The sequence below is a fragment of the Heterodontus francisci genome, chromosome 23 (genome assembly GCF_036365525.1).
Source record: "Heterodontus francisci isolate sHetFra1 chromosome 23, sHetFra1.hap1, whole genome shotgun sequence".
Lineage (NCBI taxonomy): Eukaryota > Metazoa > Chordata > Chondrichthyes > Heterodontiformes > Heterodontidae > Heterodontus > Heterodontus francisci.
The window spans coordinates 53,608,505-53,627,881 of NC_090393.1; the positions used below are offsets into that span (position 1 = coordinate 53,608,505).

Here is a 19,377-nt window from a genome sequence, read left to right on the forward strand (position 1 = left end):
GCTTTTTTTATGGATTTATTAGCCTGCGTTGCTAATTTTAGTTGTTTCTATTTCTGTGTCACTAAACCCCTTGTTCCTGTACTCCATATGGACTCTTATTATCCAACAATATGTCATCTATTTATTCATCCTACCAAAATGCACCACCTCACAGCTACATATACTAAAATTCATTTGTCAATTAAATACCAATTCTGCAAGTATATTAATGTCTTTTTCTATGTTGTTGCATTCTTCCTTTGTCATAACTATATCGCCCAAGTTGGTGTCATATCCACAAATTTAGAAATTGTACTACAGATTCCCAAGTCCAAATCAGTAATGCAGATTGTGAACATCAGTCGTGTCAGCCCTGATCTCTGTTAAACACTACTTTCCACCATTTGTCAGTCTGAGTAGCTTCCCTTAATTCCTACTCTCTGATTTCTGTTTCGTAACCAGTTTGCTATCCATTCTGCTACTTGTCCCTGACTCCACACACTCTGACCTTAGTCATGACTCAACTATACGGTACCTTATCGAAGATCTTTTAAAAATCCAAATATATTACGTCTACTACATTACTCTTGCCTACTCTTTCTGTTACTTCTCCAAATAATTCAATAAGGTTGGTCAAGCATGACCATCCTTTTTGAAATCTGTGCTGGCCACGCTTCATTATATTTTCGGTTTCTAGTTTTTTTTTATTACATCATCCTAGCACTGACATGAAACTAATTGGTCTATGGTTTCCTGGACTTGTTCTGCCACCATTTCAAATAAAGGAATAATATTAGCTGTCTGCCAGTCCTCTGGCACTATTCCTTTTTCTAATCTTTGTGTAATAGTGCCTCTGCTATCACTTACCTAACTTATTTTAATATGCATGGATGCAATCCATCCAGACCAGGGGTTTTATCCTCTCTACATTTGGTTGAATGTATCAATTACCTTCCCCCTTTCTATCTTAAATATCTTTATATCTTTTTTGATCTTTCCTAATATTATGCCCACTTTGTCAGTCTCCCTGATAAATGCTGAGGCAAAGTAACTCTTTAAAATTTCTGCCATTTCATTGTCATTATTTGTGAGTTTAGCTTGTGTTTTCCTTATGTTATTTATGTGTCTGTGGAATACTGTAAGGAAGTTGGCCATTACTGGAAGACATTTTTACACCAGGCCCTGCCTGTTGTTACGACCAGGTGAGAAAGAGGCCTAGGGTTTCCTCTCAGCCTTCACCTGGTCTTACTGTAACAGGGTTTAATTTTAAACACACCATGTTTTTAGCTCCCCCTTGGTGAATCCTTGTTCACCGCTTTCCAATTATAAGGCAAAGAAACCAGTACAGACAGGCTTTCTTAGGTTTAAAGAAGAAAAGTTGAAATTTATTAAACTTAAACTCTAATTCGGTTGACGCCTACGGAATACACGACACGCCCACGCAAGCATGCACACACAATACACACATGCAAAGAGTGACAGAAAAGAGCAGAAGAAAAATAAAGTGGAAATGTTTGAGGCAATATCTGAAGAGTTGTTGTTATGGTTCTTCAAGCTCACTGTAGAGTCCTTAATTGTAGGTAGATCTTGCTTTTCGTTGGGGCCCTGTATTCTTCTTAAACCTTGTTCGCTGTAGGAAACGTTTCTCTCTTGGCGTTCATGTGTCTTTAGTGGATTCAGACGCTTGTGAGAAAGAGATGGGAGCAGACAGGAGAGAGATCTCGTCCAGGAGTAAACAGACTTTCTGCCCAAATTGTTTGTACAATTTCAAAAAACTCAGGTTGCCCAGCAGGTTAGTCATATGACTAGCTGGTTTCACCATGTCTGGTTGTGTATTAGGCCATCTTAGCAGTCAACCTGGAATGCGAGCTCCTCCACTGTCAATGTCTGGTGATCAGAAGTCCATTGTGGGTTGAATATGTCAGGGAATGGCTGCTTTGTCCTTCCAAACACTGTCTGTTAATATGTAAATGTATTTTCCAGCCACGGCTGATCTTTTTAACAAGTCTTCTTCACTCCAGTAACAGTTTAAAATCAATGTTCATGACAAAAGTAATGTGCCTCATTCTTGGCAGGTGGGGGCCTAGCATCACACTGTTTATGGCAAGTGAAAATGTCCTTGTGACACACAGCTGAGCTTGCAGCTTATTGTTTGGGAACAAGCTGAGCTTGTAGCTGCAAAAACCAGACACTTACAGATTACAGATAGTTAGCAACAGAATACTGTTCAGGGACAAGGCCACTGTGTACGTAATTGGACTCCGGCATATTGGGTTTGTTTATCGGGCTAATGGTCTGTGGTTTTTAGAATTCTCAGGCTGTTTGAATCACCCACCTTACCACTGGAACTCGGGGTCTGATCAGCTCGCAATTCCAGAGTAGCCAGGTTGTATCACTGCTTACTGTTATCATCCTAATACTGTTATTGTTAGCTTTAATAAATGTAATCTTTGTATGGAACCTCGATGTCTGAACTCTAGCTTTTGCACAGTAGTTACAAGCTTACAAATACTATACTACTTCTTTTTATATTTCTTGATAATCACATTTTCTGGTTCTGCTTTACTTTCCCAATTGTTGTTTGACTTCTTTCCTAACTTCTTTGTATTCCTGTTCATCATCCTCTCCTTTATTGTCTGTTTACTTAGTGTACGCCTTTTTCTTTAGTTTCAATTTTACCCTTATCTTTTAATTCATCCATCGTGTTTCTATAGCAAGTTTGTTCTTGTTTTTTTAAGCAGAATATATTCTCCTTATCTCAACTGATCATTGTTTTAAATATTTGCCATTGATGTTGTATCTCCTAGTCTGGCAACATTAAAAAAAATTATCTTCCCTAGTTCCTTTCTCATCCCTTCAAAATTAGCTTTATTTCCAATCTGTTACTTTGGTCTTTGTCTTAATTACGTCTTTCTCAATCCTTACTTTAAACCTTATTATGTTTTAAATGCTACTGCCATGATGTTCCCCTATGTTTCCTTCCCTTATCTGCAGTGATTTGTTTCCCATTATTAGATCCAGTAGTGATTCCTTCCATATCAGTGCTTCCAATACATCTTTCTTTTCCCTCAACTGAGAATTCTCCCCCACCATCGTTGACAGGTCCCTCAACCATGTCCATTCTATTTCACGTACTTCTACTCTCACCCCTTCCCCTCCTCCCAAAACCAAAATAGTGTTCCCCTTGTCCTCATCTTCCACTCCACCAGCCTCCACATTCAACGGATCATCCTCTGGCATTTCTGCCACCTCCAGAATCATGCATTCACCAAACACATCTTCCCCTCCCCTCCCCATCAGCATTCTGAAGGGACCGTTCCCTCTGTGACACCCTGCTCCAATCTTTCATCACCCGATACATCCCACCTCCCCCCTTCGCATGGCACCTTCCCATGCAAGCACAGGAGATGCAACACCTTCCCTTTTCCTCCTCCCTTCCCATTCCCTGTCTCTGTACTTGCTTAAACCCCATTACATTTCTAACTTACTTCCAGGCCTGATGAAAGGTCATCAACCTGAATTGTTAACTCTGTTAACTCAGATACTACCAGACCTGCTGGGTATCTCTAACATTTTCTGTTTTTGTGAATCCTTCCTTGTTGGGCTTCTTCCATACTGGGTTAGAAAAGAGCATACTGTAAAACCCCCATTCTCTTTTTCTCTTTCCCTACATCTTCATGACAGATTATTTGGGGGTAGTTGAAATTTATGATATTATTTCTTTTTACACATTTCATAGATTTATCTACATTTTTCTTCCTCCATTTCCTTTCCACTATTAGATGGTCTGTAGAATATCCCTATTGATCTCTTCTTATCCTTCATTTCAATTCATATGGATTCTGTTTCTATATTGTAGTTTGTTAAGTGTTTTTTCTCTATTGTCAATATGTTGTCTCTAATTAGTACAACTACCTCACCAGACATCACCCCCTGTCACCTCCCTGTTTTCCTTCCCTATCCTTCCTAAACATGTTCTGTCCTGCAATATTTAACTGCCTGTCCTGTTCTTTTCTTACAAGCTTTCTTTGCTCCAGTTTTCTGGAACCTCAGCTCTCCTCCTAGGAATTAACTCTTTCAAGGACACATCTACACAAGCAAGTGATAATTCATCTTTAATGAGTCTTCTTGGGCTTACATAACGGCCTCCAGTTGCATGATCTGATTGATAGCTCAGTCAGGGTAAAACTATGATCTAGGGTTAGAAATGATTTCAGTTAAAATGGGAGTTATGACAGCTAATTGGATGAAGTAATGCAGAAACATGTGGATTCACCTGTAATCAGAGTGAAAGAAAGGTTCAAAGGTGAGTGATTAGAGGCCAATCTTCAGAATTCAAAAAGACTTGGCCAGCCGATTCCCTTATGCTCAAAACAGATATTCAGCACGGAAGTTCCATCTGCAGTTTACGAGGGGTGTTAAGGACAGTATTAGATTAAAAGAAGAGGTTTATAATGTTGCGAAGAATAGTAGTTAGCCTGAGGATTGGGAGAGTTTTAGAAACCAGCAAAGGGCGACGTAATAGTTGATAACGAAGGAAAAAATACATCCTAGTGTTCTAAAAGATGTAGCTGCAGAGATAATGGATGCACTGGTTATGTTTTTCCAAAATTCCCTAGATTCTAGAACGCTCCCAGCAGATTGAAAGTTAGCAAATGTAACACCGCTATTCAAGAAAGTGGGGGGGGGGGGGGGGGTGGGAAGAGAGAAAACAGGGAACTACAGGCCAGTTAGCCTGACATCAATCGTCAGGAAAATGCTGGAATCTATTATTAAGGAAGTCTTAACAATGCACTTCGAAAATCATAGTATGATCAGACAGAGTCAAAATGGTTTTCTGAAAGGGAAATCAGTTTGACAAATTTATTCGAGTTTTAGATTTTCAAAAGGCATTTGATAAGGTGCCACACAAAAGATTAATATACCAGGTAAAGGCTCATGGAGTTGGGGGTTATATATTAGCATGGATGGAGGATTAGGAAGCAGAGAGTAGGGATAAACAGGGCATTTTCAAGTTGGCAGGCTGTAACTAGTGGATGCTGCAAGGATCAATGCTGGGGCCTCAGCTATTAACAATCGATATCAATGACGTAGACAAAGAGTTTGAGAGTAATGCATCTAAGTTTGCTGATGATACAAAGCTAGGTGGGAAAGTAAGCTGTGAGGAGGACACAAAAAGGCTGCAAAGAGATAAAGACAGATGGAGTGTAATGTGGGGAAGTATGAGGTGTTCACTTTGGTAGTAAGAGTAGAAAAGCAGAATATTTTTTAAAAGGCATGAAGCTTGTAAATGTTGATGTTCAGAGAGACTTGGGTGTACTCATACAAGGAACACAGAAAGTTAGTATGCAGGGACAGCAAGCAATTAGGAAGGCAAAGGGCATGTTGGCCTTTATTGCAAGGGGATTGAAGTACAAGAATAAGGAAATAAAAGCAAAATACTGCAGATGCTGGAAATCTGAAATAAAAACACAAAATGCTGGAAATGCTCAGCAGGTCTGGCAGCATCTGTGGAGAGAGAAGCAGAGTTAACGTTTCAGGTCTATGACTTTGCATCAGAACTGGGAAAGGGAAGAAAAGAATTAGGTTTTAAGTAAGTGAAGGGGTGGGGGTGGTTGTTGGTTGGTGGGGAAGAGAAAAAAAGCAAGGGTGTGTGATAGAGCAGAGGGCAGGAGAGATTAAATAACAAAGCTGTCCTGGGACAAAGGCAAAGAGTGTGTTTATGCTTATGGTGAAACACAAAGCATTAGTCTAGAGAGAGTGTTAATACCAGAATAATGAGCAGCTCCGTCCACATGAAAAACAGGCACATGGTTAAAAAATAACATTAAATTAAATTTAAAAATATGAAAAAAGGGCCAGTCATACTCTGAAGTTATTGAACTGTTCAGTCTGCAAGGCTGTAGAATGCCTAATCGACGATCAGGTGCTGTTCCTCGAGCTTGTGTTGATTTTCACTGGAATACTGGAGCAGGCCAAGGACAAAAAATGGGGGTGAGAGCAGGGGTGTGTGTTGAAATGGCAAGCGATTGGAAGCTTGGGATCATGCTTTCGGACTGAGCGGAGGTGTTCCGCAACGCGGTCACCAATCTGCATTTTGTCTCCCCAATGTAGAGGAGACTGCACTGTGAGCAGTGAGTACAGTATACTAAATTGAAAGAAGTACAAGTAAATTGCTGCTTCACCTGGAAGGAGTGTTTGGGGCCTTGGATGGTGAGAAGAGAGGAGATAAAAGGGCAGGTATTACACCTCTTGTGATTGCATGGGAAGGTGCCATGGGAAGGGAATGAGGTGTTGGGGGTGATGGAGGAGTGGACCAGGTGTCACAGAGGGAAAGGTCCCTTTGGAATGCTAATAGGGGAGAGGAAGGGAAGATGCGTTTGGTGGTGGCATCATGCTGGAAGTGGCGGAAATGGCAGAAGATGATCCTTTGGATGTAGAGGCTGGTGGGGGTGGAAAGCAAGGACAAGGGGAACCCTGCTCTCATGGCCACATTTCTGTCTTTGGCCTGCTCCAGTGTTCCAGTGAACATCAATGCAAGCTCGAGGAGCAGCACCTGATCTTTCGATTAGGCACTCTACAGTCTTCCGGACTGAACATTGAGTTCAATAACTTCAGAGCATGACTGGCCCTTTTTTATATTTTTAAATTTAATTTCACTTTATTTTTTAACCCATGTGCTTGTTTTTCATGTGAACAGAGCTGCTCATTATTCTGCTATTAACACTCTCTCTGGACCAATGCTTTGTCTTTCACCACAGTCTTTGCCTTTGTCCCAGGACAGCTTTGCTATTTAATCTCTCCTGTCCTCTGCCGTATCCCACACTTTCCCTTTTGTTCTCTTCCCCGTCAACCGCAGACCCCCCCCCCCCCAGCCCCCAGCCCCCTGCCCCCTTCACTTGCTTAAAACCTAATTCTTTTCTAACCTTTCCCAGTTCTGATGAAAGGTCACAGACCTGAAACGTTAACTCTGCTTCTATCTCCACAGATGCTACCTGATCTGCTGAGCATTTCCAGCACTTTCTGTTTTTATTACAAGAATAAGGAAGCCTTGCTACAATTGTAAGGGTTTTGGTGAGACCATACATGGAATGCAGTGTGCAGTTTTGGTCTCCATATTTAAGGAAGGATATACTTGCATTGGAGGTACAATGAATGTTCACTAGATTGTCCCTGGGATGAGAGGGTTGTCCATTTGTGACTCAGTAAATTGGGCCTATACTCTCTGGAGTTTAGAAGAATGTGAGGTGATCTGATTGAACCATACAAGATCCTGAAGGGGCTTGACAGGATAGACACTGAGAGGTTGTTTCCCCTGGCTGGGTTATCTCAAATATAGGAGGACAATCTCAGGATAAAGGGTTGATCATTTAGGACTGAGATGAGAAGAATTTCCTTTACTTAGATAGTTGTGAATGTTTGGAATTCTCTAGCTCAGAAGGTTGTGGTTGCTCCATTGTTGAGTATATTTAAGGGTGAGATAGACAGATTTCTGGTCTCTCAGGGAATCAAGGGACATGGGGAGCGAAAAGTGGAGTTGAGGAAGAAGATCAGCCATGATCATATTGAATGATGGAGCAGGCTTGAGGGGCCGAATGGTCTACTCCTGCTACTATTTCTTATGTTCTTATGAAACCTGTGATGTGTTCAATTCTCCCGTACATTGTACCGTAAATGTGACCCTGTGTATATGTGTAATTACTATTAGTAATGGTTATCATTGTCTATGTGTAATTGTTGGTAATAATCATTATCATTGTATACATATTTCCTTTTGAAACCAAAAACTGCTATTATCTTGTGGAATAATAGAAAACTTAGAAGTAAGAACATCCATTTCCTAACATTGTATCATTTATTTGATCTTTTTCTGATCTCCCTGTTTTCCTTGACTGAGGAGACAGGCAGGGCCCAGCTTCACTAGGAGAGATATGGGATTAGACATGGTGATCTTCCCCTGTTCACAGTGTAGGTTGTGTGGTCCTGGTGTAATCTTGCACCCCACTGTAATCTGTCACTTGTACAGCAATGATAATGACACATACAGGAACGAAATACAACCAGAAGGGAATGAATAGCAGAAAAATTGGATGGACTCTATAATGGACAATCCTTCTGCCAGATTAGTGGCAGGTGGTGAAGACAAAATTTTAGCCCCCTTCCCCCACCACTGCCACCTCAATTCATTCCGTTCAGAGTGCATCTCGAGCTCCAGATTCCCCAGACCCTGAAATTCTGAGGAGGTTCTCCCCCATCTGCTGCTTTAACCTTGGCTGGACATCAGCAGGATTTAGCATTGACAGTCACCTTCAGCCATTTCTCCAGCGCTCTGCTGATTTCTCACCAAGCTTAAGATAGGAAATGGGAGAACCCCTGCGGAATTTCCGTGCCATCCTCTTCAGTCTGTTAACAAATAAAATTTCCCAAGGACATACAAATAAGAATGCTTTCTAGAACCTTAATTCTCTCAGTTCTGAACCGTTATTAACCCTTTCTTTACCTGCTCTGGTTGAGGTGCATTGAATTTGAGCCTCACTGATGAAAAATTTACCCACAGCTGCTGCCCCCAGTGTTACCAGGCAGAAGGGTTTCCCTGCCCCCTTCCCTAATAGCGCCATCTGGAAGTCTCACTTACCGTGCATATGTGCCATCTGCCAGTGGCCCACATTCACCTTCTTATTGTTGCGGAAGGCCAGAGGGAAAGTGACAACCTCGCCAGCAGCAAAGACCCCAGGCACATTAGTCTGCATGAGCTGGAGGGACAAGAGAAAGGGGAAACTTGTCACCTTCTTTTCCAGTTTCCCACAGTGTGGCGCTAATGTGTCGAGGAGTAATATATTCATTCTCAGGATATGAGTGTCATTGGCAAGGCTGCCATTTACTTCCCAAGCGAAGGTGGTGGGCCTTCTTTTTGAACTGAATCTGTTTGCTCCAGCTTGAGTACTCACTAGGACACTTCAGAGGGCAGCTAAGAGTCAAAACCAAGTTTCCCAGCATGGTTATTATTGGATAGTCAGAGTGGAAATGTTACCAGTTGCTCTATTGGAATAATTCTGGAGTTAGGAACATAGCAACAGGAGTAGGCCATTGAGCATGTCCCACCATTTAATCATGGCTGATCTGTATCTACTCCATCTACTGCTTTGGTCCTGTAACCTTAATACCCTTGCTGAACAAAAAAATCTATCACTTTTAGTTTTGAAATTTTCAATTGAATCCCAGCCTTGACAGCTTTTTGGGGAAGAGAGTTTGAGATTTCCAGTACCCTTGCATCCTGACATCACCCCTGAAAAGCCCAGCTCTAATTTCAAGGCTATGCCCTCTTGTTCTGGGCTCCCCTACCAGAGGAAATGGTTTTTCTCTATCTACACTATCAAGGGGGAGTTGGATTGCATGAAACAATCGCCTAAATGGTTGTCGTAGCACACGTCAGGATATTGATGTGTCATGTGGCTATTTTCCACTGGCTGGAAGAACGAGTGTGTTGAGATTATGTAAAGTATGAACTTCAGGATGAGTACATCAGGAGGGTGTAACTCATTGCCTCATTGCAGGAGTATCAGGAAGGACCCCATTCAAGTGATAAGTCATGTACGTGCACAGTAAACACAGAAGGGCTGACATGACATTTTTTATATTTGTTCTTGGAATGTGGGTGATGTTGGATGGGCTGCATTTATAGGTCATCCTTGGTCTCCCTAACAGGGTGATGATTGGCCGTCTCCTTGAACTGGTGATCTTGATAGCAATTGAGTGGCTTGCTGGGAAACATTAATAGTTAACCACATAGTGTAGAATAGAGTTCACTTCCCTGAGTACATTAGTGAACCAGTTGGTTTTTGATGACGGCTCTGACAGTGAATTTATTTATGGTGCTATTCTGCAATTCACCTGCTTTCTATCTCACACCTTGCGATGGTGAAATTGGTGCTCATGACCTCTAGGTTGCTGTCTAGGACCATAACAACTACACTACCACAAGCAAAGGTCGACCCACTGGAATCCATCCAGTGGATGGATTCCATCCACTACATGGATAACTTGCATTACATACTTTGCATCCAACAATAACTCAAGACCCGCTTTGCAGCCTGGGCCTCCTTTGCATATTACCTTATTGACAGGAAGAAAGCCTTTAGAATCCATGTTGATCCCACTCTGCTTCAAGAACGATGTAGCTGGCACAACCCCTACAGGAGATGATTAAGAAGCATAACCAATGAGGAACCATTGGATGAAATGGTTCAGCAATGTTCATTGCAAGTGCCCACAACCCAATGTAGAGAATTTAATTAACTTTACTTCAAATGTCCAGCCATTTCATACCTTTAACTGGTTTTACAGCATCCAAAGAGAAAGACTGGACACATTGGTGTCACTGTGTTCATCGGGAAATGTTTTACACCAGCATCTGCCAGTCAATACAAACTGTTCACTGTCTCTTAATCATTGCAAGACTCTTCCCTCATTGCCTCCTGCAGTCAGCACAAGACCTCCCCATTACCATTTCACAGGGGTAATTTCGCCATAACCTACCCTGTGTGAAAGTGATGGGATCAGATTGGCCGCCCATTTTACTTTCATTGAAGGGAATGGAAAGTAAAATCAATCAGATGTAATCTGAAACTGTCAGTTTCCCACTGAGTGGGTTAAGTTAAAGATACCCTAACAGTTCTAGTTGGAGCATTCCCTCTCCCTATGTCTCAGTGCATTCTCACCACGAAGGAGGTGAACCTGGGGAGAGTCCTGAACGCAACACACTCAGCACAACCATGGAGGAAGAGGCCTAATTGAAGAAAGTCATTGTTCTCGCCCTCAGCCAAGACTAAGAGGGAAATCTAAACTGTTTAGTTAGAACCCCTGTCAATTCTGGAGATCACACTTACCGATTCCAACCACACAAACATCTGCTCGTAGGATTTTTCCACTTTTCAGAACAACTTCTTTCACCTTCATTAAAATAAAACAGAAAGTGTCAGTTTTTTAAATTTATTCTTGGGATGTGAGCCTTGCTGGCAAGGCCAGCATTTATTGCCCATCCCTAATTGCCCTTTAGAAGATGGTGGGGAGTTGCCTTCTAGAATTGCTGTAAGTACACCCACAATGCTGTTCGGAAGGGAGTTCCAGGACTTTGACCCAGCGACAGTGAAGGAACAGTGATATTGCTCCAAGTCAGGATGGTGTATGGCCTGGAGGGGAACTTGCAGGTGGTGGTGTTCCCATGCATCTGCTTCCCTTGTCTTTCTAGGTAGTAGAGGTTGCGGGTTTGGAAGGTGCTGTTGAAGGAGCCTTGGTGTGTTGCTGCAGTGCATCTTGTAGATGGTTCACACTGCTGCCACTGTGTGTGTGTAGTGAAGAAAGTGAAAGTTTAAGGTGCTGAATGGGCTGCCTTGTCCCCGATGGTGTTGAGCTTCTTGTGTTCTGTTGGAGCTGCACTCATCCAGCCAAGTGAAGAGTATTCTATCACACTCCTGACTTGTACCTTGTGGATGGTAGACAGGCTTTGGGCAGTCAGGAGAGGAGTTACTTGCTGCAGAATTCCCAGCCTCTGACCTGCTGTTTAACTGGACCAGCCATAAAAGTTTCTGGTCAAAGGTGACCCCCAGGATGTTGATAGTGGGGGATTCAGCAATGTCAAGGGAAATGGTTAGATTCTCTCTTGTTTGAGATGGTCATTGCCTGGCACTTGTGTGGCATGATTGTTACTTGCCACTTATCAGCCCAAGCCTAAATGTTGTCCAGGTCTTGCTGCATGTAGGTACTGACTGCTTCAGTAACTGAGGAATTGCCAATAGTGCTGAACACAATGCAAACATCAGCAAACATCCCCACAGCTGAAGATGGTTGGGCCTAGGACACTACCCTGAGGAACTCCTGCAGCAATGTCCTGATGATAGGATGATTGGCCTCCAACAACCACAACCATATTTGTTACATTGCTCAGCAAGTACAAACTCCTCCAGGGTAAAGTTTGTTTCTTGGCTCTCATTTTCTCATCTTTAGTCAGTTTCCTGAGTCTTCTCACACAAACCCCTCCCCCCCCACCCCGCCCTCCCCCCAGCCAGAACAGTGAGGAATGAAAGGATGACCTGTTCGCCAAAACTGCTGTATAACCAGATTTGTATCTCCTTAGTTATGGCTCTACATTTGGTGCCTCCCTTTACCGACATGGCTATACTGGGCACACATCACACATATTGGTTTCCACCTTGTGCCTTCCCAGAGAAGCCAATCGCACCTGGTGCATCCCATAGTCCTCAGTCGAAGTCTGATATCTCACCACAAGCATCTGACTTACAACTGCTGCCTCCATATGATGCCAGACCTTCCTCACTGCTTCTCCACAGCATTGAGCTTACATGATCATTGCCCAGCCGAGATGGGGAATGCAGACCCATGTTCTCCCTGTCTCAGAGTAGGGTTCTGATTCTCCATGATATACCTCAATCCCACCCAACAGCCTGGCCCATGATTGTAGCACAAGGTACTTCAAACATGGCAGTACTAATTATAACTGAATAGGTATGAGAAAAGAGGACAATGCTCCCAAAACATCCTAATGTGATGTTTCAGTACCTTTCCATCCTGTCCCCGCAGCTCTGAGACCTCGTTCTGCAGGTAGAACTTCACCCGGTTGGTCTCAAACATCTGTGACATAGAAAAGAAAACAACCAGTGAATGGATCAATCCCCTCCTAGGACCACTGCTTATAACCTGAATGTGCAATCCAGTCACACTCACAGTAGGAACACCATCTGTCTAAAGCTGAGTGTTTATTGGACTCATTTACCGGTAAAGTCCAGAACATTCTGTTCGGAAAACGACATCTATTTTAGGGTTTGTTCTCTACCAAAGCAGCTGGATTGTTTTCTCTTATGGAGTGGTTTCTACATGTGTTAGTTTTCCTAACAGAATTCATGACATAACTTCGACTATGTGCATTGTTAAATGTTAATCTCTTTACATTTCTGGAAAAGCTTTCTTTTACAAGATTAAAAGAAAGAAAAGAAAAACTTGCATTTATATAGCACTTCTCCTGATCTCGGGATATTCCAAGGTGCTTTACAGCCAATAAAGTATTTTTTAGGTGTAGTCTCTGTTGAAATGTAGGAAACACAGCAGCCAATTTGTGCACAGCAAGCTCCCACAAACAATGTGATGAAGACCAGATCATTTGTTTTAGTGGTGTTGGTTGAAGGATAAATATTGGCTTAGGACACCAGGGAGAAAGAGTGTTGTGAAATCTTTCATGTCCCCCTCAGAGGACCAACAGGGACTCAGTTTAACATCTCATCCAAACAGCACGTCTGACACCGCAGCAGTACCTCAGCATTGTACTGAAGTGCTTGAATTTCAGGAATGGGGCTTGAACTCACAACCTTCAGCCTCAGAGGTAAGAGTGCTACCATTGAGTCACACCTACGCCAATGACAATGCTATTTTAATTCAGTTAAGGCATAAAGATTCTAAAAACAAAGCAACAGAGAATCAATTGATTAGCAAGACCATTTAAGGTCTGTCCCTCAAGATACCTTTCAGCACTGAAGACTTTCCCACTGAAGCCTGTTCCTGTCCCATTTGTAACTGGATCAGGCCCAGTCTATATAAACTCCTCTCTCCAACAAACAAGCTCAACCAGAGCATTTGACATGCATTAGTCAGCCAGTTACTTCTCTTTCGCCTTCTCTCACTTACTTTCATGATTGATCGTCCAACCTTCTCTCCCAGCACCTTCCTGAAAGGAATGTTTTCAATCCCGATGACAGACACTGAGTGGGCTTTATCAGTGAGGTAGGCGGCTACTTCCATCCCTGAGGAAAAGGAATCATTACATAATCCAGTCACTGCCCTCATCCACTGCTACAATCTTTAACCTCTCTTGTATTCTACTGAAGACCACTTCTGAATTCTAAAGCTGAATTTTTGTTGAGCATTTTTTTTAAATTAACCAGCTTTGAGCTGTTCCCATTCCCACAATGAATGGGGATTCACACTGTGTACTCCAGCCCTGGGATTCAATCATGTCATCACTGCCATGATGGAGAATTTGACAATGCTATCTCCTGTGAGCAACAGGTTTGGGTGGATGCAAGATCACAAAACTGAACATAATTCAGCGTAAATTGGCAATGTCACTCTGCGAGGTGGAAATCACAGTTTGAACAGGTTACAGAAGTATCATACTAGCACAATATGGCTGGATTTTTCCCAAGGACTTCTGAACTCCATCATTAGGGGTCAGAAGCCCCCACTGTACGGTAAACAGTCACTCAATATGATTTTCCCTGGAGCAGCCAAGTAATGGTTAGAGGGCGGGCTCGCCATCCTATTAAGGATAGCTGGCAGGCTGTGGAAGCTTGGAGGCAGCAGCAGGATGCCATGGCTGGTAAGTGAGGGAGGGGGTGCTTCAAATGGAGGCACCCACTCTCTAACTTTTTCAAACATTAAATAAAAAGTGGCCTTTGCAGCCAGGTACCACAGTGGGGAGGGGAACCCCTCTACTGGATGGCCTGTGGCTACTGCTGTACCCAGGCAGGCAGGGAGGGCCTCTAAGCCTGCTTGGAGCACTGGCCCCCTGCTCTGATGCTGAGAGGCTGCCTCCAGGCAGCTAACCCGTCCCCCGCCAATTCTGGGAAGCTGGAGGCCAACTGAAAATCGTAGTCATCCTCCTTCAAGAGGCCTTAACAGGCCCATAACTATCCCAATTGGCTACCTACCACTGTGGACAGGTCGTCCGCCGCCCCTCCCCACCCCACCCCCATTCCCGCCTCCAGGAAAATGGCCCAGGTGTGGGATGGAGCCGGGCAATCAGCATGCAGGCCAGTGCGCGTGAAATTCCATGTCTGCCCACCTCTGTTCCTGGCCCCGGCTGGGGCTAAATGTCCAGCCCATAAGAGTCATAATGGCACAGAAGGAGGCCATTTGACCCATCAAGTCCACGTAGCTCTCTGGAGAACTATCTAGTTAGCCCCACTTCCCTACTCCATCCCCATAACCCTGCAAATTTATTTCCGTCAAGTGCCCATCCAATTACCTTTTGAAATCATTGATCGTCTCCGCCTCCACCACCCTTGTGGGCAGCGAGTTGCAGGTCATTGTCACTCACTGTGTAAAACAGTTCTTCCTCACATTCCCCCTTTATCTCTTGCCCAAAACCTTAAATCTGTGTCCCCCAGTCCTTGTACCATTAGCTTATGGGAACAGCTATTTTTTGTCAACAGTCAGCTAATTGTTAAGCTAACAGACCGAGATCCATCCTGCATTGGATCAATGGCATACCTGACTTGGGACAGAGTGGATGGAGCTTCACTGTGTTGTAGTTGAGCTGGGAGTGGTTGATGGGCCAGTGCATATGGAGGTTTGATCTGTAGGTTAAACCCTGTTCTTCCCGAGCTGAAGCATTGAATATTGCTCTGTTTCAATCACTGGTGCCATTGAGCTTGATGAGCAGAAAACTGACCAAGTATATTTTTTAGCACTGTGTGTCTGTCATATTTCAGTAACTCTAAAATTTAGTGCCAGAAGTGAAAGGCTCATGTTTTAACTTTGCAAGTACTGCACTTGAAAAGGTTAGTCCAACATCAGAAAGTTAAACCCTGGACTTAAAATATTTTCTCGGAATTCTATTAAGTTTGGTACTGGCTGGTCGGATGGTAAGATAATTCCGAAAGTCGTACCTATGAAAGAAGCTCCCACTATAACAGCGTTCCTATTGTTGGCCAGTTTTGCAATGCAATTTGCATCCTCAGGCGTCCTGAGCTGGTACACATTCTCCAGGTCTGCCCCTTGGCACTGAAGCAGTTTAGGCCTGAAATGCAAAGAGTGAAGCTGTGACTCTGATCAGGAAGCCCCTCCGAGGTGAGACTAGTGACATTTCTGTCTGGCCCCTCAATCCACCCCCTCAGTTCCAGGTCTCAAAGTCACCCAGAAATCAAGCAGGATAGACGATCCTCCCCTTAGTACATGCGCCCTTGAGAAAGATTTAAAAACATCAGCCACATACATCTGTCCTCCAACAGCTGACAGCCAGATTGCAGGTTTTATAAATCATTGGTTAGGCTCCAACTGCAGGATTGTGTCCAATTCTGCCCACCACAATTTCTGAAGGATGTCATGGTCTTTGGATGGGTGCAGAGGAGATTTACTCGAATGGTACCAAGGATGAGTGACTTCAACTACATGGGGTGACTGAAGAAGATGGGATTGTTTTGTTTAGAGCAGAGAAGAATAATAGGATTTACAATAGAGGTGTTCAAACTCATGAGGGGTTTGATAGAGTGAATAAGGATAAATTCTTTTCCATTGGCAGGAGGATTGGTAACCAGAGAACATAGATTTAATTTAATTGGTAAAAGAACCAGAGAGGAGATGAGGTGAACTTTTTTCTGCAGCGAGTCGGTATGATGAAAGGGTGATGGAAGCAGATTCAACACGAATATTCAAAGTGGAATTGGATAAATACTTGATAAGCAAAAATTTGCAGGGCTACAGAGAAAAAGCAAGGGAGTGAGACTAATTGGCTAGCTCCAAGAGTTGGCACGGACACGATGGGCTGAATGGCTTCCTTCTGTGCTGTAAGATTCTACGGGGGATATTTTTAACACCCCAAAATAGTGGGTTTAGATCAAGTGGGAATTAATAATGTTAATGTTCCTGACTTGGAACTATATCGCCATTCCTTCACTGTCGTGGGGTCAAAATCCTGGAACTCCCTTCCTAACAGCACTGTGGGTGTACCTGGTTCGACAAGGCAGTGCACCACCACCATCTCAAAGGCAATTATGGGTGGGCAATAAATGCTGTCCTAGCCAGCGATGCCCACATCCCATTAACGAATAAAATAAACATTTCAAATACAAACCCATGCTACCTGGAACCTGGCCACACAAGGGGCAGATAACCAATCTGCTCGCAAAGGCACGTCAGTCCTTGAAACTTTTTCATGAGGCTTGCCTGCCTTCAGTTTAACAAAGTTTCTATTTTTAAACTCACATTTCCAGGTTTCCCAGCCTCGGCAAACCCAGCAGATATAAGGGAGCAAGAAGGTCCGGATCAACGTTCCGTGTAAGCTGCGCAGGTGCACAGCCACGCAGCAGTCTAAAACTTACCATGCAGGGAACAAACAGGCCATCACAAGAAGCGGTCCTTTATAGGTGTGCACGTGTGTGGCCATACGACAATCTTAAAGGGATCACACTGGAAAGGGAAATTAGAGGGAACATTGGCCCTGATCCATAAGGTCATGGCTTTACAGCACTGCTGGTGGGCCAGGAGGAGCTGGAGTGTTTCCTCCAAGTTCTACAAGCAACCATGTAACCATCCCCCCTCAATCCTCCATCTCCCCCAACCCCCTCAATCTCCCTTGTGCGATCACTGTCACCCGATTTTCTCTGATTCCCATCTCTCCTCCTTATGATCTCCCCCTCGTGATCCATCAGCAACCCCTCCGACAATCACAAACCCCTCTAATCACACTATACCCACACCCTCCTCATAACCTCCCCCACTGCCACCTGCGCTCTTGTACCACAGCCTTCCCTGTCCAGCAGGCAGCTAAGTCTGCCAATCAGGCTGGGAACCTGGGAAAAAGAAATTACACACTCCCTGGAGCTAAAACTCCACAGCAGTCAGGAAATCCCATGTTTCCAGGATTCCTGACTACAACTCCTCCCCTCCCCCCCCCCCACCCACTCCAAAACACCACACCAATAAATATCGGAGTGATTCTATAATGTTTGTGCAAATTGCTTTCAAGTTGTGAAAGTGGACAGTCATGTATAAATGATACATTAGTGACTTGAGCCTGCTACTTGTGTAAGTTTTTGTTATGGGTGCACAGTGTCTATGATATCACATCTTCCCCACCTCTCAGCATCCTGCTGACTCCACGCTGATTGGAAACAGGATCTTATTCTCTTTCCATCTTGTCTCATGTTTAACTGCTGTAAAGACCAGGTTATACAGACAGAGGGAGATAAGTTTAACTAAGGGAGAGGTGTATATTTGGGTGGCCAATTGAGATTGACCATTTACCCCCTTTCCCATTGTTAGTTACCTGTGTACAGATACAGGACACAATTAATGGAGGAAGGAATTACCTTGCTTACCTCTGCCCCTTCTCCTCACCACCCCCCTCCCCACCCGCCCTTATCAATTGGCTTTGAAGTATATTTACTGAAGGGGATAGAAAGTAGAACCTGTAAATACTTACTTTTCTTTATTCTTTCTTGGGATGTGGGTGTTGCTGGCTAGGCCAGCATTTATTGCCCATCCCTAATTGCCCTTGAGAAGGTGGTGATGAGCTGCCTTCTTGGACTGTTGCAGTCCATGTGGGGAAGGTACATCCAACAGTGCTGTTAGGAAGGGAGTTCCAGGATTTGACCCAGTGACAGCGAAGGAACGGCGATATAGTTCCAAGTCAGGATGGTGTGTGGCTTGGAGGGGAACTTACAGCCGGTGATGTTCCCATGTGTCTGCTGCTCTTGCCCTTCTAGGTGGTAGAGATCACGGGTTTGGAAGGTGCTGTCAAAGGAGTTTTGGTGAGTTGCTGCACTGCATCTTGTATATGGTACACACTGCTGCTACTGTGAATTGGTGGTGGAGGGAGTGAATGTTTAAGGTGATGGATGGGGTGCCGATCAAGCGGATTGCTTTGTCCTGGATGGTGTCATGCATTACCACATTAAAAATGTCCTAAAGTACTTCAAACAGAATTGTGGTTTTTTTGCAGCCATCCTGCACCACCAACATCCCATAAACAACAGAGACAAATGTCAAGTTCACCTATATTTAGTGATGTTGGTAGATGGAGGAGAACTTACTGCTCCTCTTTAAATACCGCCACAGGATCTTTAACATCCACCTGAACAGGCGGATGGGAGCTTGGTTTAACATCTCATCTAATCAACGTGGCTCCGATGATGCAGCACTTTGCTTTAGGTCAATGGGTCAAGTCCCAGTGCAGGGTTTGAACCCACACTGTCTGAAGTAACAGTGCTATCAGAAGAGTCAAGTTGACATTGGTGAGTCAAGGAAGCCCAGTTTTGTGATAGTTCTCGGCACTCATTTACATCCCCATCCTCCCCTCCTCGGGAGGTAACAAGAAAAACAAAATGTCACAAACCCATCAGCTAGTCACCTGCTCCCAGTTGCGATCAGTAATTTGTTGTACTCCATCTTGAGTCCATCCTTAAAGTGAACCACCTTACTCTTTACATCCACTGACAGCACCTGCAACAAAGGAGAGCCGAAGGCACACAGCATCACAGAGAGAATTACACTCTTGTTTGTAGCAAGGAAGGGTTCCACAGTTTCTCACCTGCTCCTCATGTAGGTGCTCAACCAAGGCTGGAGTGCAGCTTCACACATCCAACACTTCCCCTGTACAAAAGTGTGAGT

At 43.8% G+C, this 19,377-nt stretch overlaps 1 protein-coding gene across 6 annotated transcripts in view; it reads right to left on the reverse strand.

Annotated features, from left to right (window-relative positions):
* LOC137382821 (apoptosis-inducing factor 3) overlaps window positions 1-19,377 on the reverse strand; it is a 143,714-nt gene that overhangs the window by 26,995 nt on the left and 97,342 nt on the right. For all 6 annotated transcript variants that reach the window (XM_068055298.1, XM_068055300.1, XM_068055301.1 and 3 more), the window contains 7 exons: window positions 19,118-19,209; window positions 15,657-15,787; window positions 13,675-13,790; window positions 12,556-12,627; window positions 10,866-10,929; window positions 10,093-10,169; window positions 8,615-8,732 (listed from right to left, as the gene is read on the reverse strand). In XM_068055298.1, the coding sequence (XP_067911399.1) occupies window positions 8,615-8,732; window positions 10,093-10,169; window positions 10,866-10,929; window positions 12,556-12,627; window positions 13,675-13,790; window positions 15,657-15,787; window positions 19,118-19,209 (670 nt within the window). The remainder of the gene's footprint in view (window positions 1-8,614; window positions 8,733-10,092; window positions 10,170-10,865; window positions 10,930-12,555; window positions 12,628-13,674; window positions 13,791-15,656; window positions 15,788-19,117; window positions 19,210-19,377) is intronic.